Source organism: Poecile atricapillus, chromosome 11, assembly GCF_030490865.1.
Source record: "Poecile atricapillus isolate bPoeAtr1 chromosome 11, bPoeAtr1.hap1, whole genome shotgun sequence".
NCBI classification, from domain to species: Eukaryota; Metazoa; Chordata; class Aves; order Passeriformes; family Paridae; genus Poecile; species Poecile atricapillus.
In genome coordinates, this window is record NC_081259.1 from 9,224,842 (window position 1) to 9,247,986 (window position 23,145).

The 23,145-nt window shown below is 36.9% G+C and overlaps 1 protein-coding gene across 5 annotated transcripts in view; it reads right to left on the reverse strand.

The window, feature by feature from the left end:
• Positions 1 to 665: 665 nt before the first annotated feature.
• Positions 666 to 23,145, reverse strand: part of EFL1 (elongation factor like GTPase 1) — a 63,866-nt gene continuing 41,386 nt past the window's right edge. For 4 of the 5 annotated variants that reach the window (XM_058846986.1, XM_058846989.1, XM_058846987.1 and 1 more), the window contains exons 16-20: positions 21,046 to 21,177; positions 18,436 to 18,583; positions 14,195 to 15,198; positions 11,469 to 11,653; positions 666 to 1,225 (exon numbers count right to left, since the gene is read on the reverse strand). In XM_058846986.1, coding sequence (XP_058702969.1) covers positions 1,037 to 1,225; positions 11,469 to 11,653; positions 14,195 to 15,198; positions 18,436 to 18,583; positions 21,046 to 21,177 — 1,658 coding nt within the window. In that variant the 3' untranslated portion in view covers positions 666 to 1,036. Of the gene's footprint in view, positions 1,226 to 11,468; positions 11,698 to 14,194; positions 15,199 to 18,435; positions 18,584 to 21,045; positions 21,178 to 23,145 lie in introns of all 5 variants that reach the window. The other variant, XR_009278462.1, reaches the window with a different exon arrangement.

The following is a 23,145-nucleotide window of genomic DNA, read 5'->3' on the forward strand; positions in this document are numbered from 1 at the left end:
AAGGGAGAAACTCTAATAAAAGAAGCAAAACTATCAGATACCTTCCCTGAAGAATTTAGGTTGATATGATCAAGGCCAGGAGAAAAGTCACTTGAGCTCCCAATTCAAGTTCTGCTGCCAAGTCACACTGTGGGAGGTTTTAAGCAGACCTGCAAGCTTCTAGTCCCATCTGTAAATGGCACTTGTCTGGCACTAGGTTTAAAAATGAAAAAATGTTTCAGACAGACAGACTTGAGGAAGCCCTCTCTCATCAAGAGTGCTGTTTTACTTCCAGAATTTTCAAGTACAATGTACTTTATTTCCTGCATAAAGTATTGGAAGAAAATGGATGTCCAGTTTCTCATTTATAGTGGAGATACTCCCCTCATCTAGTCTGTGGAAACTGAAGTTTTTAATAAGGTGTGTTCTAAGGAGCGAAAATGAGACAAATCTTGCATAACTCTTTGCAGTGCTGTCTTCCACACAGGCTATTCTTGCCCTCTGATTTAAAGAAGAATATTACTGCTTTAAATAACTGCTTACATGAGGAATGGAGTAAAACAGATAGTTTAGAAATTCCTAATAGGCTTACATCTATTTACATATAAGTAACTATGAAAAGTATGGGTAAGAAACAAATACATTACAGAAATTAATTTAATAAACAGTCAGAACCATTAAAGAGCTAAATTCAGTGCATGGTTTATTTGCAAGAAGCTAGCTACCCAGCTCTTACTGTAACCACATGTGACAAATCAGAAAGAAACAAATTGAATTGGGAGTTCCTAATCCTTGTGACAGGACGTTCAATAGGGCATTAAATTTTAAAAACTGAGACCAATTGCAGTGAATACACCTCTATTTTATTTCAATAAATAAACTATTTTCTCTGTACAAAAGTTGGAAAGGCTTAAGTTTATTAAAACATAAGCCACAGACAAAGCATGTAAGAAAAATGGTATCAAAGAACAAAGTCCAGATGAAATTTTGCATCTGCTGCATACAAAATACTCCACCCGCACTTAGCTGCATCAGGACACAAAGGGGGCAGACACAGTTACTTATTTCTGCTGAGAGTTCTTTGCTTCTCAGCGTGCTCCACGATTTTTTCTTCCACATACAGCCCCTTTCTCTTTCTCACTGCATTCATGTACTTGCGGGCCTGGTTCTCCGAGTCTGCCTTCTCCCCAAAGTGCAAATATTCCTCCTCAGTCGTTGGGACCCAGAACGGGTCACTCGAAATGATCTACAAAAGGAAACAAACAAAAAAAGAGTCAAGTAGTACAGAAGTTTATTAGCATATTTCAAGCAATTAACTGCTGAAGTAGAGAAACAAAAGTAGAGCAGATGAAGTTGTCTGGAAAGTCTGCAATCAGCTATGGAAGCAGAAAACAAGAGTTAAGACACATTCTGCAGCTCTTGTCCTAAGAAATCCACAATAACTTTTCAAATTCAGCTGCAATTATCTACAGTTTTTTCTAAAAGCAATTTCAACTGCCCATCAGCAAACAGAGCCAAATAATGTTCAGAAAATTCTCAATTTTCAAGAGAGAACTCCTTATTTAGACTATTATCGTGCAACAATTGTATTAGAATTTGTCAGAACTGAATATTTCTGCTCATTTCTGTGTCCTGTATTCGCCAATTCCAATCCTGAGTTGGACAGATGGTTTAAAAATCACTGTTTCTGGTTCTAACATATTTAGCAGAGCTGTTCTTGGAGCTTTGAAGTCCTCCTCTAAAACAGATTTTAGATCTAACATGATCAGAGAATAACTGGACATACCTTTATTTCCAGTTCATCCTGCATACCCCACAGTTCTGGGACTACCACAGTGGTTATTACAAAGAACCCTAAATATGAACATTAGGAAGAGATGGAATTGACCATACAGTGTTACACAGGTTCTACTGGAAATTTCAAAAATACTAATTTTACTTGATTGTAGATTTCCTCCCAAGATGCACTTACATGTAATATATTTTTATTAAAAACCCAAAAGTAATACTGTATCTATTTCTTAAACAAAATCCTCATGGAAAAAGCAGTCCAGACAAGGATTAGTTACTTCAAAAATCATGATAGCTTTAACAACTGAGCACATTACTCTATAATAATTTCTGAAATATTAGCACTAGCACTAATAACTGACAAGGAGAGAACCAATTTTCCTAAATTATCAACTTTAGCTCAATGCTATAAGCTTTTTTTACTGTTGCAAACTTTTTCTTCTGAAAAATCCCTTCAGTTGCCGTTGAATCCCTTCAACACAAGCAAAATTTCCTAAACCTCAGGTTACACAAACTAGCAAGAAGGGGAATTAAAAAATGATGACTGAAGATAGACGATTTTCCCCAGAAACAGCAACAATTGTGGAGTTCTAATTTAACACCTCATCTTAAATAACTCCCAACACAACCACACAAATGACACTTTATGGGGAGTTAGGAGAATGACTATGGCAGTCTAATTTGTATTAGGCAGTACTGTAGGCTCAGTCTGGCAAAAATGGGATGTAAAGCTAAACCAACAAAAACAGTTCTAGCTTGCTACAGTTAAGCACATGCATAAACTTGTTAAATTAAGTGGGTATTGCTCGTGCTGAAAGTGACAGCCAATCTCAATTATTTACATGGGAAATGACTATGCACAGGGTTGTCTGGCTGAAAACCAAAAGCAAGTAGAGCTCAGAAATAAACAGTCTGAAACTCAGCTTTCCAAATTTCTCTGTGTTTATTTTTTACCATAAACCTAAGGACTGTCTAACCACAGAAGAATCTGCTTGAGTCATACCCACTCTGATGTCTTGCACAGGGCCTCATAACCAATGCATAGAAACTTAAAGGTGACTGCCTGACAGCTTACATCAATAAAAAAAGAATGGTCCCCACTCTACGAGAGTTTGAAAGTTTCAGTTATTTTATGCACTAGAAATACAGAAAAAGGGCAGTGAATATGGCACATTGACTTGATGAAGATGTAGTGATGCTCAGACTGATTATCTTAATGATGAAAGCTACCAGGGACTTCCCCTTTCATGATCTACCTAAAGAGCTGAACAAAAATTTCCACACATGAAGAAGAAAAGGTGATTCATGCTCAGTGGATTTGTTTCAGACTGTACTACTGAGGGAGGTTATACACCTACAAACTGCTAAGTAAAAGACTGTTATTATGCCCTTTGATGACTTTTTTTTTTAAACTGGCAAGAAATGTAACACCCAGAAATTATGCCCAGAGAGAAGCATTGAGACAGTGGTTCTTGAGAGATGAATATAACAGAGGAGTCCAAAAGTATACAAAATTGAACTTACAGATCTAATCTACCTGTAAATATTTAGATACTATAGTGATGGATGTCTAAGAAAATCCCCAGGTTTGACAGACTGGCTCTTTCAATAATTGATGAAAGACTTGCTCTACTGAAGTTTTCACTGTATATTTCTTCCACTGACAAGAATTCTTTATGCTTCAACAGGTCTCAGGGAAGTCAGCATAACTGACTTCCAGCAGGTTTGAATGTACTATTTAGTATTTATTAGCCAGCAAGGGTAAACCTATTTCAGCACAGGGTTACAGAATCCTGAGTGAACCTTGTACTGCTACATGATGCAGAGCAGTGCTGTAAAGAGGTTAATTAGGTTTCAAAGAACTACCTCAGGAGCTAGCTTGGCTTATCAACCTGTCTAAATAATTCAGCCACTACACACTGCTTCTAGAGCAAGAGCTGGTGGCATCAGAGGATTTCTGCTAGAGGACCACAGCTACCTAAATGGTGTAGATACACTACAAAAGATGAGTAAATCAACATGTGTGTTACCATGCTGTGGCAAGCACTGGGAAAGAGGAACCTGGGCCATCATCTTTAAGAAGTCACTGTAACCCTATTATGACACACAGGGGTGTTACTGACACACTGACCCAAACAAAAAAGTAGGAAGTTCTTCTTTTTTGAAAGTACAGATTCTGTGAATGAAGGTAAAGGCACAAACTAAACTGTTTTTATTCATTTCATATTAATCCATCAAGGCAAATGTTTATAGCAGGTGGCATCCATCATTCCCCATGCTCTGTTAATACAGTGCAAGCATGCGAAAGGAGAACGGTCCCAAAGCATCGTCATCAATTTCCTTACAATGAGAACTGTCAGAATGGTGAGTCTGGGTTTCCTGGAATCAGAGCTAAGAAGCCTTTTAGGTCCTGAGCTATTGTTTGTATTCATCCCACACAGGGATGGTTCTGGAATTTGTAACAGAAATTGAGTTTTTGTCTGGATGAAGCCCTCAGTGATGAGTTAGATTCTAAACGGACCATTCCTTCTGGAATATGGTATAGTTATTCCACAGAGGGCATTTACTGTGGATCCTGAAAGATCCACAGGATCAAAGCAGTACAGACATCCAGAAACATAATTTATTCTATGTTGCATGCCACTTTTAATTTAAAATTATTTTAAATATTTCCATATACCACTTTTTCAGTACAAAACCTAAAACATATAGCCTAAGACTCCTTCTAAAATCAGAAGTGTGATAGCATCTTGACAACACTTTTTGATTCCTAAACAAAACCTAAAATCAAAAGAGAACCAGACATTCAACATAATATACCTTCCACAGATGAAAAATCTTTAAGTGACTGAAGCAATTCAGTAAATCTTCTATCAAAGGTCTGCTGCCCTCTCTGCCAGTGTTCTGTGTCTGGGAACCACTGAGTGGAGGGGAAAAGAAAACTACCACAGCCAAACCTTATGTCTCAAGTATAACAGGCAGAAGATGTCAAGAGGCACTAATATTAGGAATAAAACTCTGTTAAACAGATGATATTATGGTATTGTTAGCATTATGATAAAGTACATTTTCAAATACCACCATACTGTGTGTGACTTGGTAACTGGAAAATTCAGCACATCTTTTCTCCAAGAATTTTTCTAGGACTTGAGAATTTTTCTTTTTAACAGCATGAACTAGCCAGTGGCCTGTGCTTATTTATTACTCAACACCAGAATTCTCTGACAGGGACAATATCAGCTTTAACTGCAAACAGCCCAACACAAACACGATTACTCCTCTAAGTGCACACAACAAAGTGATTCCTCCTTAACACAACCGAGTACTTCTATACATCTGCAAGGCTCTTCTAAAAGACATTCATTTTAAAAAGTGAACTATGAATCAAGATCCATGCAGTGGATCACTGGACCAGCATTTATTCCATTAGAAAACAAGCATTTTCTCTAAATGCTGCCATATAAAAGGCAACACAGAAAAAGTAATCAGTGCACAGCAGCTGATATAGTTCTTAAATCTGTTATTGCAAACACAATGCCTAAGTAATGGAAATGTTCCTATTAAAGGAGCATTGAAATTAAGGAACATTTTAAATTAATCTTCATTGGTTTATTTTCTAGAAGTCTTGGGTGATATAATTTGTTTAAAGTATGACTGTGAACACACCCAGAGAATTCAATTATGCTTAAAAGAAAAATAAAAACTCCCAGTGAAATGCAAGAAGTGTGTCCCATCGCTCACTGCAGAACCCACTCTAGGTATAAATAAAACTGCTTATAATGTAGTCAGCTGGGATTAGGTATTTCAAAAGAAGTAAACACATTACTTCAAATATTCTAACTGAAGGGTATTCTTTAGAAGAAGAAACCATTGTAAAGCAAGATGTTTCGTTAAATATAACAACTATTCAAACCAACACACCCAAACAATGAAGTCTCACAAGACTTGTTTAGTAAGAGCATGGGGAGTAGCACAGGCAAAACAGATGTCACTCTCTTTTAGCTTAACAACTACACATTAATTATTCAAGCTATAAATGCTTGTATCTCTACGAGAGACATAATCTGAATACCTGTAATGATAATCAATAAAAATAGAAATACTATGAGCATACTATGTTAATACTGATAGATGATCAAGTGTGTACTAATCCTGAAAATGATTATGTAAACTAATCAAGCTTTTCAGTAAGACATGACTTAGAGCAGACCACTTGCAATTCAAGAGGACTTGAAATTTTAAGGCTTAATTTGAGGATGATTTATTATTTGCATTTCAGTGTCACCCAGATGGCTCCAATAGTGATCCTGGTCCCATTGTCTAGTGTATTTCACAAAATGATGGTAAGAAACAGTTTCTGCCTAAGGCAGCCTAATTAAGCAAAACAAGGTTGAGAGAAGCATCAAAAGCAAACAGAAGGGATCTGCCTAGTTCATCCAAAAGGTCAGGCAGATTTGGGAACACAGCCATGCTCCTGGTAGCATTTCCCCTACTGGTCCTTACTGTCTGATGAAGATAGAAAATTTCTTTTGAGCCAAATATCATCAATGTGGAAAATACTTTAGCTGGACATGAATAGAAAGAGCAGTCTGATGGAGATTTTAAGACCAGCAAGCAACATTATGGCCTCTGTGAACTGCTCAGTAAGAAATCCCAAGAAACACTAAATTCAGTGTGACTGGGCACTACCACCAGCAGCCGTCAGCAAGTCAGGGAAAACATTATGCCCAGAACTTCTTTTTTGTGTTAAAAAAAAAATTAAAAAAATATAAAAAGAACTATTATGTTCTCCAGTGAATCAGAACCCTTTCTACCTTTGAAAATTTGATAGCAAAAAGGTATTTCAAGAGCATTTACAGTTCAAGTGGTGTCCATAACCTGGTAATGACAACAACATAGACAAAGACTATGCAACTGAAAAAGGTACAGCTGATAGGCACGTCTGAAGCAGCCCTGAGAAATAAAAACTTTTTGGGTAAACTTACTTTCAGGTAAAATAGCAGAACTTTGAAGAGGTGTATGTGAATAGTCACCTGCTGTTTTTCAAGAAAGCCATATGTAAGACGCTGGGTAATGCTGCACAATTGGTTCTGTACTGAGCACAGGCAAATTCAAGGCCACTTGGGTATTTGCAGTGTGCTTCCAGACCAGAAAATATCCTACATGAATGTACTGGGTGTGGAGATACCCTGCAAGTAAAAGAAGCATCCAGAACTATCCCATTATTCAGAGCTTCCACTCACAATATATAATGGGGACTGCCAAGGCCTGAAACTGCCCGGTTAGATACAAGAACTCCTCTTCCAATAAATATTTTAATAATGAACATTTACACAGTTAGCTATAAAATAAACTCATACAAGTTTATTTTGGCTCAGGAGCATCATCCTTGTTTGTGTCTCAAACAGTGACAGCTAAACTTTAGCCTTGACTTCAGCCAGGAGTTGTTAACAGGAATTTGGTAACTGGAAATACAAAAGGAGATGTGTGGCTCTACTGCTGCATTTTTTCCTATTACTTAAGAAACATGTATTGAGAAAGATAATTAAAGCCACACCCCTACCACTTTTATTTACTGTTTCAATTAGCTTCAGATATCCTTGCTAAAACAATGAGCTTTTCATATTTGAAAGGTTCCAGGTTACTCCTAGAATTCATTTATGTGCCTAAACTGTCACTAGTGCAATAATGTATGTAAAATTACAGTTCAAACCTAGAATAGATTCTCTCTCATTACCTCAGCCTGCTTCCTGTTTAATGCAAGCCTAACAATCTCATCCAGCAAATTCTATATTAAGCCCCATATTCTGAGCTGTAAAATGACTTACAATTCAAAAGGCGTGAATTAAAATTCAGAATATAAAACTTCCACATTCAGAAATCTCATATTCTTAGCAATTATTACACACAGCCCTTCTCTTCCCTTTCTCCAGAGCCCTGAGGCACGTTCTAGACACTATTCTACTTAGAAGGGATAATGACAAAGAATTCTGATTAAATGTGTTTACAGTTCACTCATGCCCCCTCAAGAATAAAAGTATGTTTAAATCTAATCTTCATGCAATTTAAAAGATATGATTTAACAGGAATACTATACATCTCACAACTTTACAACTAGTAGATGTCTTTGACAATTTTTGCTGAAAATTCAATCAGCATCTGAATAGAGCCACATGCATTATTTTTTTTTTTTTGCTTTTAATACAGATTTCCCAAATGGGGTGACAGTTCCATTATTCTAAGGATTGTGCAATCAAAAATACCTTCTTGTTCAAAACTTTATGATTAAGATAAAATAACACGACTGAGTAAAAGATTTAACTGCAAAGAACTGAAAACAAAAGAAACAGGCTCAAACAAAAACATTAAGTGAAGGTCTATTATTAATTCAAAGTTTAAAGAAATACAACCAGTTCATAATTATCCCAAAGTTAAATATTTTAAACTAACAATTAAATAAGAAAGTTTATATTGAAATCTAAGGAAGTACTGCCAAGTAAACCCAACACACCTAACATTTGCCTAACTTTTAAAATTAGTTTGTTTAAGCTGGGACTAAACTGAATCTCCCACTAATGGTTAATTGGTGCTGTCCTTTAGAGGCAGGAATAAATTGCATAAGCATGCCAGAAAAAATTAATAAAAAAGGAGTATCTGACAAGATAGACCTCGATATATGTATGGCTCCATCCCTTGGGGCTGGAGCAATCCGAACTACACAAAATCCATTCATTAACTGAATTTAAAGAAAAAAAATATGGCAACATCATTTCCACAGAGACCATAATGGCTTCATTTAAATGTAGGCTCTATCACTGACCCTCCTGTGTTCAGAGTCCACAAATCATGGTAATGAAATACAATAAAAGAGTGAACTCAAACCTCAATTCTTTAAACATACTCTACACATCTGATTTCCATGAAATGAAGTGTTTGGAAGTTAAAAAATCCCCCAAACTGTCTATTTCACTTTGTGTACAATGGGGTTAACAACACATTTAAAGGAATTTGTGTAGACAAATACATGTCCCAGGTACTCAGCTAATGAGCTGAGCACACAGGAAACACCAGCAGCACAGAGTTCATGCAGAGTGCCACGGAAGGGTTTGGAGAGTGCGCAATGAAAGCAGCAGCCACACGCACGGTAACACAGTTTTAACACTAAGGCAAAAACATTTTAAGATTACACAAAGTTCACATTATATTATCTTACACAATTAAATAAAATTAATTATAATGCATTAAATAGTAGGGATTCAAATAAAATGATGAATTCATCATCTTTATCATGTAGCTACATATACCATAATTCATCAGTAAAGTGACAAAGTCCAAGTCACACCCAACACCTGATGCAACTTTGTGCAGAATTCAAAGAAAAGAAGAAATAGGAGCTGAGATACATTTTTCATTGTTTCTTTGTCATACTAATGCTAGAGATTCTGAAAATTATATTTATTTAGAAATTGTCTTGATGGTGTAAGAGTAACACACACTCCTTCTGCCATCACTGCACAGAGATAACATTTAGTTAGTAGCTTAGCAAAAGGCTTATTTTATCACAGAAATATGTGAGCATGGCCTTCATGGAGACAAAAAACCCCAACCATCCCCCACTGTCAGATTCCCCAGGTGGAAAGGTGACTGGCTTACACAGTAATTTTCCTACTCCCAATGCATTTAACATACCAGCTGCAATTACAATCTCTCTCAGAGGTCAGTTTTAGAAAACGCTGCCAGTTGTTCAAATCTCCCTGTCCTATGCATATCTATAATGATGTGTGAATATTTTCTTCTGTGAAATTCATAACATCTGAGAGTGAATGTACATGCCAAGTACAAAGAAGGGGAGGCCTGAGAGCCACAGGGTTCATGTTTTTGCTTAGTGCTGCAGCACAGGAGCTACAAATCCTAAAGAAACTGGCACAGAGCAATGGTCAGCTGGAATTGACATCCTTCTGGCTAATATTCCTTTAGGGCATTGATTGCAGAGGTTCAGACAAAAGCCACAAAACCTCATCAGCTGCACTTCAGAGGAGACCATCCAGAAGTGACAAGATTACTGTACACAGTACAGCAAACACTCACTGGTTTGAGGTACCTGAACTGTAACTGGCTGTAACCAAGTTCCCTATACTCAAAAGACACAGTTTATCTATTTTTTTGTGTGTACACCATCTGTAAAGAGTTGTCTTTTTTTTTTTTTTTTTTTTTTTTTTGCATTCTGTACAGCTGTTTTTCCTTTTGTGCTTCTATGTGAACTTAGACTTAGTTACAAGAAGATTAAATAAATCAATATCAGGGAGGAGAACTAAGTCCTTGGTGCCTGCATTTACTAACACCAGTAAGGTACCACTGCCAACAAGACATACTGTACTTTGCCAAGTGTACTGTTTCAAGTACTCCTCCAAACACTCTTCCCAGCTCTTTTGCTTGCATGTGGCCAGTTTGCAGCGGTCTTCCTTTTCAATTATCATCCACATAAAATTCCTGACACAGTTACTACAGTTACTAACAAAGAAATACAGCTAGTGGAATATTTTACAGATACTACCTAGGGGGACAACTTAGATGTGGATGAAGAATCCACACCACGTGAACAAAGCAGCACATCAGAGAAACAATGGTAAGCAGCCCATTGCTGGCAACTTCACAGAGTGTCACTGACCTCAAAAATCTACAGTTGGTTGTACTCAGAGACTTGTCATTTGAGGTGACAAAATAAATCAGAAGATCAAACAAACAAAGATTTTTTCATCCATTTACAAAAGATTCTATTGTTTTCTAACACCAAATAAAGGAACACTTGACCAAAACAAACAAACAAATGAACACTCCCAACCAAACCCAGAAAAATGTAGACTTTGAGGTTCTTTTAAAAATTTAAGGTGATAAGTTTATACCCACTGACTGTTGCCCTTGAAGCCACTTTTAACTTCATCAGTGGAGTCTTCTGTGCAGCCCAACAACACAGGTGTGTTTGTCTTGAACAAGGAGCTCTGATTTACAGCCTTTTCTTTTTTCCCCCAAAGATCCACTCTCCACATCATAGGAACAAACTAAATTGCACTTTCAGCTGATGACACTCCTGATCAGTTTGCCCACTTCCTACTTGCCTTACACCTTCACATTCAACTCTTCATTTCTTTAAGTAACAAGGATGACCAAAAGGAATGATTCTGATGATACAACTAGTTACTATCAAGAGACTTAATTTTGAAAGAATTAAATCAATTTGATTTGCCTTTTATGCATGAAAATTTGGCTTGGAATATGGAAGGTGCCTGCTAGACCTTAAGAGGTTAACTTTCATATGCATTAGATTTACCGATACATTAATTTTCTGTTAGTGGCAGGTTAGGGCTGTTTTGTGGTTTTGTTTTTTTTCCCATTCCACAAACAAGTTTACCAGAGAACTCATGAAAAAGGACATATAAATTCAGGAAAAAGAAGCAGTTTCATTTATGAAAGACTTACTTTCTACTGAAATAAAAAAGCATCCCATCTAAACAAAATATAAATACATTTCTGAACAGCATATCTACAAAAAGAAATAATATAAGGCTTTTCCCCTCGTTTCAAAAAGGAATTAATCAAATGGTTTGACCAAAACTTAACCTTTTTTGCTTATTATTCCAGTCTGCCACATCTACAGGAAATAGATTACCAAAACAGATGGATTGAATAGATATTTTTACCTCCCAGTGGCTGAACACCAGCTGTGGACTGGCCAGGCCACTGGTTCTCTTCCTGATTTCATCAGCAAAGCCAAAGCTTTCTGCTACTGGCAGAACTGCCTTAATAATAAACACATCCGTCCCCTCTTTCATCTCCTCTTGTAGCACTCTGCCTTCCCTTTTGGACAGCACAGCATACACACGACCTGCAGAGACACAATTCTGATCAGCTCACCAACATATTCACAGCCTGCAACATGAAGAGAAAGACATCAATATTTGCTCAAGAAAGTTCAGCTTTAAGTAAAATGCTTAACTTTTTTTGGCCAAAATCCCTTTTTGTAAGTCAATCAATTAAATGGACACACTAAATTCAAACAACATATTCTGCATATAATGTGTACAACCATCTGCATAACATTTAATGTATTATTACTGCTGGATGAATTAATCTATGTCCATTTCATACAATCATATGACTGTTTTAAAAAGGCACTTTGCCAGATTATGTAGCCTAACTTGTTTTCTTTCTTATAACCAAATATTTGAGAATCATTACTAAGAAATATTATTGTGGTTTAGGAATTGGATCTAAGCTACTGTTAGAAATTTGCCTGGATCACCATATCCCTACATGGTACTTGTCCCAGACAGTGCAGTGTTATTCTAACCACAAAAAACTAGCTTATCTGAAATACTACATTGTTACTATGTTTAATGAGTTCAATCAGTTTGTTAATAAATTCAGTCTTAAATTAGTCATAATAATGACTTTTAATTTTAATGACATAATAATTTCAATTTTCTTTCCCAAGTTAATATTCAATCTATTGAAATACAGTGTATGTCATGATAGTAAGTTGTGAAAATGCCCATATATGGTAGTACATAATAATACTTATAATAATACTAATTCATAGTGGGTATCATGTTCTTAAAAGTATTTTACAGACAAAAACTAACAAATACATTAAAAACATAGTGTTCACCTCTCCCTGTTCCTCTCCTCTACTTCAGTTTGAATTATTTTCACTGTCAGAAAAGTCAGATGGAAAAACTTTTCTATTATGAGAATGCAGAAGACCTCACCTTCCCAGGAGCTACCATCTTAGAAAGAAGCTGATCAATATGAAGATATATTAAACTTCACAGGGTATCAGTGTATGGAATGCCAAAGGAAAGAATAAAGATACAAAAGCCAGTGGTTTTGACACATGTCAACTGTCAAGCCTAACTGGATAGAAGGCCTGCTTTTCACTCCTCCTAATGAAGTTGCAATTTATTAGCTTAAGTTTCCCCAACAAAAATTAAATCCATGAATTTGTAATGAACTAAATGCATGTCCATGGTTATTACAACACAATTCACATTCATTAGACTGTACTAATTCGTTTGCATGTCTGAATCCTAATTTACACTCATTAAATATGTATATATATATATGCATTAAAAAGCCATGTTTCCATTTGGGTTTACAGCACAATTAATGGGCCAATGCATGATTATTACTTCACTGTAAACAATCATGGATTTTGGGTACTGAGTATTTTGGAAAACAGCAATTTATACAGTGTTTTTGAGGTTTAAAAATTGGTACACCTTGCTTATAGCTTGATATAGAGACTCAGAAGTACTGTGCCAGTGTGCTTCTGGAACAGCAACATGGAACAATACACAGTCCAGTTTTGACAGCTATTACTAATCTTACAGATTAGAAAAGAGTTTGAAATGCCAAAGTTCCCTGTCACAGTAGGGGATGCTTAGGGTAATGTGCCCATAAGCCCATGGCAGCACACCTTTTACCAGGCCTGCTACAGGGTACCTCCAGCAATGAACCATGAATCTGCACAAGACAGCTGCTCACTCAAAGGCATTTCTCTTCATTACAGCTGTAATCTTTGGTCTTTGGACTGCTATCAGTATGACTGTGTGCACAACAGCTGAGATTTTTTTACAAGCAACCAAGTATTTAATTATTTTAAGTAGGATATGCTGTAATTTGTGCCATGATCAGTACAAAGTAAAATTGCTGACAGCTTGAATGCAATGGAAGTTAAAGAAAATCTTGGTGTTTTGGGTTTGATTCAGCATGCAAGCAACTCCCATGGAAAACTCCAAGAACAACTACAGTTAAGTGGTGTCACAAGTAGGTCACAAAAACAAGTTTAAGTAGGTGTAAGTGGTAAGGTAATATAAGTGACACCATTTGGCATGCACTGGGTTGAGCAACTTGCTACCAGGATACAGATGCTACTTAAAAACACAAAACTACCAACTGGACTGCAACAATAATTTAATATTCCTTTTCCTGATTTTATTTCTGTATTTTTGTAATAAAATATCTTGATATGGCATTTGCTAAGATCTTGCCCTCCCTTAATAAACAGGAGAGGTATCCCACCTCTTCATGGAACTTATGCTTAATTATGAGGCACACTGTTGATACTCATGGTTACTGAAGGTGGTCTTACAAAAACTTCATAGAAAGGCACCATTTTGTATCTTGCATTTCAAAAAGGTGTAGCATTGTTCTTTATGCCTTTGGTTCAGATAAACAAGAAGAATGCTGAATTCTTATTCAGAATAGTGTAAATAATACAGGCATTAGAAAGTCATTGGAGAACTATAAACGACTCCCGACAAAACCTTCAATGAAGTTATGCCCTCTGATTCAGTCTCATTTATAAAACCTCACCTTGGGACTCAGAAGGCAAATTCTTGGCAAAGGTTTATTTTCCTGGTCTTACCTAAAACTTCTGCAGTAGCCATGATTTCACAGGTGTACATTGCTGCCATGAGTCTCTGTGGTTTTGCCTGCAAAGCGTAACGACAGGCTTCCTTCATGGTGGCAATCAGCTGCCCAGAGAAAGGGCCATAACAATCTGCAAGTAGTAATTCTCCTTTGTGTTTACTCATTTTCTCAGGTGAGTCTGTGCCACTTTGGTTCCTGTCCTGGTGCTCATTTGCACCAGGACCTTCATCAGTGCAACTGCTTGGTGAAGCATCATCTTCATTTTGCTCATGTTCTGTGGCATCAAGCTCCCCTGAATCCTGCCTACTGTTTGACAGCGTATCTCCAGCTTTACTCATTTCCCATTTCTCCACTGTAAAACAAACACCCATGAGAGGCTCTTCACACATGGGACCTGAAAGTGTAGCCAGCTGAAATCCACTTATTATGCTGTTGTCAAAGTCTCTGTATTTACCTACTTCTTTCACAGAGCTCCCAAGGCACTGCCACACAGACCTTTTATAGCCCCCAAAATTATGTAACAAAATATTAGGCCCACACTTCCGTGGTCCAAATGACCAGATCTGATCAACAGCATTTCTCCACTTTCTTCCCTGAAGACTTTTCTCCAACTTCTGTTTGAATTCTTTGATTCTATCAAGAGTCTTCTGATTGATCTCATGTGTTTTTTTATCTTCATTCAGAGATGTGTTGAGTTGTTCCATAGTTCGAATTAAATCACTGTTTTCTTCAAGAAGTCGAGTTACCTCCTCAGGAAGTGGCATTGCTCTTACACTGAGAGTAGCTTGTTTATTTGGAGTATTAATTGTAACAAGCCCATCTGAATCAACCTGAATTCCTTCAGGAATTTTATTTTGGTCCTCTTTTGTTTGGTGTATGACAGCAACTTTCTGCTGTTTTCCTATTTCTTCATTCACCATATCGACTTTGGGAGGTCTTGTTATGGTCTCTCGGAAGGGTATAATAGGAGCAGATACACTAATCTGCACCTTTGCAAACCTGCAAAATGAAGTTTAAGAATTAGTTTAAAAACTTGAAAATAATTTTAAACTTAAGGGTGGGATGTAGGGTAACGGCCTTAACATGGAACAGATGTTCATGAAGAAATCTGATTGCAACACAGATTACTAGGTAATGCTTTTCAAACTCAAATTTTATGTACTTCTAAAAAGAAGCACTGCCTTTTATGTCTTCAGAAATATTTGGAAAGGAACTCAAGAAAATAAAAGCAAAAGCATTGCTATGCTTCTGCATAAATCATTGGTTCACCCACATCTTGGAAACTATGTGCTGCTGTTCTCTGCTCTCAAACAAAACACAACTAGAAAAAAAACTGAAAATAAAGATGATCAAAGGAACACAAGCACAAGAAGCCTTCAGATGTTCCAAGTGTGCAACAGAGACCTACAAAACCACGTGGGGCATGGGAAAGGCTGACCAGGATTAACTGACAACCAAACCACAAAGGGCTCTGGACTGAAAATGACAGAGGCCTGGGAAAGCATCAGTTACTCCAATTTTACTCCTCCTGTCCCTGCTGTTGGCCACACTGCTTACTCACAGCACAGAGATGGACACTTGGTGTGAGCCAGCACATCTGCTCACACAGGGAGATGCACAGAGATGAAGCACTGGGAAAGCTTAACAGAGTTTTGCCTGAAAACCACTATTATAAAATCTTAATGCTATAAAGGGATGCTTTAAAGTCAAGTGAAACATATTCGGTATGTCAAATATTGTGAAAGATGGCAAGAAAAAAAGGAGGAATTCGTTATTATCTCAAAAGAGATAAAAAAACAGACTCAAAGATCAGAGCTGTGTATCCTTCTTACCCCTCCATGAGTTCTGAGCAGGTTCATTAAATGACAACAAAAGGACTGACCAAAATTTCCTATGTTATGGTAAATTTTGGCAGGGATAAAAAAAGTTGCAGAAGAAAAGCAAATACAATTGTAAGGTTTATTTCCATGGGAGTCAGAACCAAAGGAGATTTATCCTTTTTGCAGTTCTTTCAAGGATTTGCATTATACCAAAAAACCAAATACAAACCCACCTACATGTCACCATTACCTTAATTCTCTTTGTTTCTCATTCTAAAATGGGTAACTTAATCCCCTCATGCTCAGTATTTGAAATGCTCCTGGGACAGAAATTTCTAAAAATTTGTTTTACAATGCAGAAAATAAAATGTTCAAAGTTACAAGGTCTAATTTCTTACTACTATTATATGTTGTCTTGATCCCTAGTTCACCACTTGCTATTCCAAATTATGTGCACTTTAGAAGTTAAAGTTTATACAGAAACAAAGAGAGTTAATTAAAACTAACATTTCAGAGCACAACTTCTCCCCTTCACACTTTAATACGTATTTATTATGACAGTTTATCACTGTCAGAATTTACACAGAATCCATGAGGAATGGAACAGGACAAGGATCTCATTCTAGACCTTCTTTTCTACAAAATGGGGAGAGAAGGAAGGGACAACTCTTGTCCCACAGATGCCTTGAGTTTTACCTTTCATATTTTCCAGGTTTTGTACTGCATTAGTATATAACTCTGATCTTCATATAAAGTGTTAGCAAGTTCTCCTCACAGTTCTGTCAGACAAAACAATCCTTTTCCAGCCCGAGAACCAAGGACACCACTGCAGCTCAGGCCCAAAAAGTACAAACAGCAGTGAAGTGAGGAGAGCAGTCTGGGAGGATGGGATTCATAACCTGAAGCTGAGTTTGGGCAATTAATCCCAGTATAGAAATGGACCAAAACTTATAAAAGTGTGAAAACTCTTAACCCATTGTCCATCTTGGGTGTAGCCTTGGCCAGGCTCTTGCACTGCCCCAGGTGTATCCTTTGAAGGCCTTTCTAATAAATACCTGCTTTATTCCTTTAACTCTGTCCAGCCTCTGTTCTAGGTGGCCTCTCAAGGCATCACCACAAGCTGGTGTCTGAGGGATGGAAATTAAAATATGCCAAATCCTGAGGGATCTAGCATGAGCTCCCAACTCCTTTTGGGAGCTGGTACCCAACTGAGAAATCACGAACCACAGTCAGGAAGGACATGGTGGGAGCCCTGCTCCCCTTGTGTCTCCTGGTGTTTCTTGTTTCTGCTCACAATGCCACAAGCACAGGGATACAAAATGGTCACTTTTGACAGGCTACCGTTCTCTTAACAAAAGACAAATTAGACAACAACTCATAAAAACCTCCAAAATTATGTACATGAAACAAAAAGTTAGGAATGCAAATGTACATAAATGTATGTAAGTAAGTCCTACTAGCTGCTCACTATAATCCATTACCCTGTCTTGAAGTATTATTTTATATTCTTTTTTTCAGATTTGGACCATTGCCAATAATACAATCCTGCTACTCAAAATGCAGCTAAAGACAGGCACAACCAGTTTTGCTTAAACCCATTACAATTGAGCAAAAGTATCCATAAATAATACTGTTTTTAGAAATGGTAAAAATATGTCGTGCTAAGTTGTAATGAGAATAACCATTAAAATATACATCCAGTTTTACAAGTGATCCAGTCTAATTTTCGTAAGAAATTACAGTTCTCTGATATTAACCGAAATAATTATGGTACAGTAAGACAAACATTCAACCATTCATCACGTTTGCTCTTTGGTTTAGAAAGAAAATGCCAGTAAATGTATGTGGCAGAAGTACCAGAAATGTTTTAGTAAATGAAGTTACAGGAAGGGATTGTTTCAGACATCTGTTCTTCTGCCATTTGAAGAAACATTAGAAGATACTAAATATATTCATGTGTGCTTGCAAAAAATACTACTCATGAATGAGAATAGATTAACATTTGAAAAAAAAATCGTTGAGAAAAGGCACAGGATAGAGTGTGCACATACAATTTTAGCCTTGGTGTTTTGTAATTTTTCAAAGTTCATTTATAAGACATGATTCCCCTCAGTTTTTATTTTGTACAAATGCCACATTACACTCTTAATTAGACTTCTGGAAGTACTGCAGTTTGGAATTTCTAGAACATGCCCCAAGTGTGTGTTAGATGTATAGAAGTGATAAGCTAGTGGCTTCTGCCCAAGTGCAGATACTTTTATAGCTACAAAAAGGCACATTTATGACTCAATGGTAAAAACTGTTTGTGGATAAAGCTCTGTTTTACCAGAATATAAATCAAAGATACCCATCTGACAGAGAAATACAACAGACACCTACTGAACTAAAAATATTTCTTCCTCCTTGCCCCTCTAACCTTTCTTTCAGGTCATCCAAGCAGCGCTGAAGATGAACTTCTCCTGCTGTCACCAGCACATGTTCTCCTGTCTCCTGGATTAAAACTTGCACACATGGATCAGCTTGGTTTAAAAGCTTCATCCCTCTGACCAGCTGAGGCATATCACCTGGCAAAATAGGGGATTATTAACAAAGGAATACTGGGAAAGAAATACTCAAAATAGGATAGACTGAAACTGAAAAATAGTAACACTCCTTTTTATGGAAGCCTGAACACAAATAAGTATTTTAGAAGCATGCAAAAAACTTTCAGTGGGCAATTTTCTGATTATGATTCACACAGAGCAGCGTGGTTTAAGAGCAGCAACTGAAAACATAAGCTGCACTCAGAATTTATCACCAACAATTTATGTACTGAGGACAAAATTCACATCATACAATTATAACCATATAACATCACATTTCAATGGATTACACATTTTTTGTTTACACAGCTTTACAGCAGGTTTAGTAGAACAAGTCACCTATTGACTATGACTATGCTATGTTGCTTCCCATACACAATTAATTTCATGCTCATTACCTTCAGCTCATGAACAGCTCACACCCAATAAAACCCCTGAATTTTATCAAAACAAAGTGATTAAAAATTCAGGACTTCACATTTTCACAAATTATCAAATTATAACCTTTCTAATCTATTATAACTTTTTAAAGTCATCTTTGAGTAAATAATTTCATTTCCTTGCAATCTTTCATAACTAAGTGTAGCAGCTTCTATATTTCTAAAGCTTAAATGCTCCAAATACATGAATAATAACATTAACTTTACTAAAATAAAAATAAAAGTATTCCATATGGATTACTCAGAAGGCATAACTGCAAATAAAGCACAGGAAGGATTTTGAAGTAGCTGTAAGCCACTAGAAAGCTTTAAAGTAATTAAAATCTGAAAAGAGAAAAAATCAGGAATGTGAGAGCTTTTCAGTGAATCACAGCTGTCCCTAAAATGAAGGTGTTTAAAAAGAGCTGTCTTAAAGTTAATGGAGAATGAAGAAGCACAGCTGAGTCAAATTTGGCTAGATTACATCAAAGCTATGCATAAACACCTCATGTCAGCAGCCTTTCATAGAGAACACATTTTAAAAAAATTAATTATGAATTCTTTTTTTACTTTACATACGTAGTAGAGAATACCCCAGGGGTTTCCAGGAATATATATTCATATTCAGAAGGAAGAGTGACATTAAACTTGTCATTCACTTGGAGACTATTAAAAGAAATGATGTTGTTTATTTACTGCTGAGCTTGTAAGGGTGTAATAGAAAAGTATCCTTGAAAAACAAGCAAAAAAATAAACAAAAAGCGGAAAAGCTGCAGTTATTTCACATGACCAACACAGTTGAATAAAGACTTTCAACTTTGTCTCTGCATTTAAGCTCACAGAGTGATGAGTATTTTTTTTCTCTTTTGGAGCTTATGCAATCATACAGGAAGATTTTGACATGAGTGTGAAGACATACAGTAATTTTGTAAAATGTACATAGGGAAATCATTTATATGAGCCATTTTTTCACATAAGCAGATGCAGTTTTGAAGCAGGTCTGATGTGCAATGCACCCATGTGACAATGTGTGAGGGACACCTCAAGACTACACTCAGCTCTCTGGGCAACTGCAATGGTCACATTTTGCTTGTCTTCCTGTTATTGCAAGCAACAGTTTTTTCAAGAAACAGGATTTTCAAGAAACTTCTGCATGTATAACCACGCTTCAGGCTTCTGTCCCCCTAGAAATTTAGTTCAGATCATAAATTCAGAAGTTACTGAGGAGGAGAAACTAAGTAATGGTGTGCAAGAATGATCCAGCTTCATTTCTTAAGGAAGAAAAATTACCCCCAAACTGGTCAGTAGTTCTAGAATTACATTTCTTTAATATTTTGAACTTAATACTACAATCATCAGAACCAGTAATTTCCAATACTTTCAAAACTGCTTTAACAAATGTAGGATGTACAATATATGATTATCTGTTACTCAAAACATGAAACAAATAGCTGCCAAACTGTCCCGTAGCTCTCTAAAAAAACATGTAAAACATGTAATCTTAGTGTTAGAGTATTTTGCAACTGACCATAAAGCCAGTTATTTTGGTTCTACCAATGCTACAACAACAAATGGAAATTGGGCTGAAATTCAAATAAAGCCAGAGATACCCCACTCTGTTTTGCAGGAAGTGGGCTGGGGGCATCAAGGAGAAGCAGAACTGCAAATCTGCTCCACAAGTTTAATGACACATAAAAGAACAGCAGCAGACGTGGAGAACCCACAGATCTGTTCACCTTCACAGTGAAGGAACACTGAAATTTTGGCCCATGCAGTGTCTGACTCGGGAACAGCTGTCACAATAGGGCACAACAACTTCTCCTGGGTCTCCTCACCTACTGAGACAGGAGTGAGGCAGCTGGAACAACTCACATTGCCCTCCAGACAACCTATACATTTATTTTATATTGAGCAAGTCTCCAATTCAGTGGCTAGCTCATAAACTAGCCAAATCACCAAAGGCTGGATGCTGCACTGCTGCCACACTGAGCTGGTGTTACCAACCCCATTCTCCTTGAAGCTTACTTGGATGTTTTGGTTCAACAGCTACTCGCACGATCGGGGTAGCTTCGAAGTTGAGAGGTGTAAATGGTGGACAAGCAGGTGATGTCGACAGTGTTGCAGATTTCAGCACAAAATCTTGCAGGCCTCCTATTCCTAATAGAAATTGTGGGAAAAAAGGGCAAAACAACAAAAGATCACCAACTGTCATATTAAATGAGATAAAAAACATGATCATGAAGTTAGGAAAAGGAGAAATTCTAATTACAAAAGGTGGTTTCAAGAATTCCTCACTGTTCATATAAAGTATCTGTTAAGATACTTGTCCATAAACTGAGTTCTTAAGTCTCTGTCTGGTGTGACATTTGATATTTAGTCTCACAGTTCCCATTGCATTCCCTCAGTATTTTAAAAGGCATGTTTATAGCTCTGGAGAACAGAAAGGACATGAGGACTTTTTTCCCTTCTAATATGTCCAAACCTTTGTACAGCTCAGACTTAATTCTGGTGGTTTGGATTTAGAAAAACTTAGACTGCACGGGGCCTGCAATGGTCGTCTAGTCCAACATCCATGCCAAAGCAGGGTGAGCTTCACAATTAGATCAAGTTGCTCAGGACCTTCTCTACTCAAGGTTTAAACATTTATCACAGTAGAGACTGCACAGCCTCTGCTGGCAACCTCCTCCACAGCATTATTGTGACGAATGCTTTATTTTTCCTTCTTATCCCCTCATGCCCATTTGGGATTCACTTTTTTTCTAACTCAATTCTTGCATAAATGAATTCATCCCATTGTAAGCTATTAATTCTCATTCTATATACATCATAATGCTGACAAATTGAAGAAAAGTGAGATTAAATTGTAGTGATAAGAAAAAATATAGAACAAAATATTAGCTATAAATCTGCAAAATAGCTGCTGTAAATGCATACTGAGTTTTGGCTGGCTGGCACATTTAAGAGAATGTGAAATTATTACCTTCAAATTCCTAAGCAACTGCACATCATTCATAATTTAGTCAAAGCTATTAAAACACTACTAGAAGTGTGTGAATAATAAAGACAACAAATAAAGCTGATATCAATTTATACAATCACTTTTCCTGATGCTCCTTCAATCATAAGCAATGAGCAGTGCAGTTCTAATGGAGTATAAATTAAATGAGCATGTAACTTGTAATGCTACGAGAAAACTGAAACATTCAGCTCATAATCTATATCTGCTTAAAAATTAAATTCACATTGTAGACAGCAGTGCTTCTTCCTCCTTATTCTCTCCTACATGCCCAAGGAGTTCTTCACCCCAACTCCCCATTATCACCCTAATACTTTTCCAGGCTTTTTTTTTTTTTTGGCTTATGTTTCTTCATTTTCTTCATCATGAGGCCAGAAACAAAGAGAGTCAGCTTCCACCCTATGAGATCATGCAAGAGTTTGAGTTGTGGAGAGACAGTCTGCTGCAGTTTCATCTGCAGAATCAGGTTGCTCCTCCAGCTCTGGAGGCTGGTTGCCTGGCCAGCAGAGCAATCCAAAACCCAAAATGTCACTCTATAAGAAAACCTGCCTAAAAATAACTGGAAGCAGAACAACACTCAATGGCTTCAAATGCAGGATTGCAGATGCTACAAAGAACATAAATCTGTATAAACTCTGTGTTGCACCTGACCTATGACCAGCATGTATTTCCTCTTTTTCACTTATTCAACATGTGGTTTGAATGAACAACAAATGCTGGATCATCACCACCAGGGACTGAGAAAAGGGATGGGTCCATTTTATTCTGATCTTCTCCAGCTGGTAAAATGAAAATTATTTAGAAAGGGAGGTGAACAGCTTCTTTGCACAGTGTAATGTGAACCAGAGAAATAAAGTTACCAAATCTTACTTCAGATAGACTCACTCTTTCCTTAACACATTCCTGTACTTTTACTGTCATAAAGAAAAATTGAAGCTTTTTGCTCTCCCGTTTCACATCTGAAGGTAAAAATACATGAAATATAAGTATCTGGCACCAGTAATACACTAAAAATAAAAATCTGTCAGATCTCATGAAAATCTGTTAGGCTGACAACCTGAGTGTTTTAATTGCTGAAGCGTGTGAGCTAGCATACAGCAGTGTCCAGC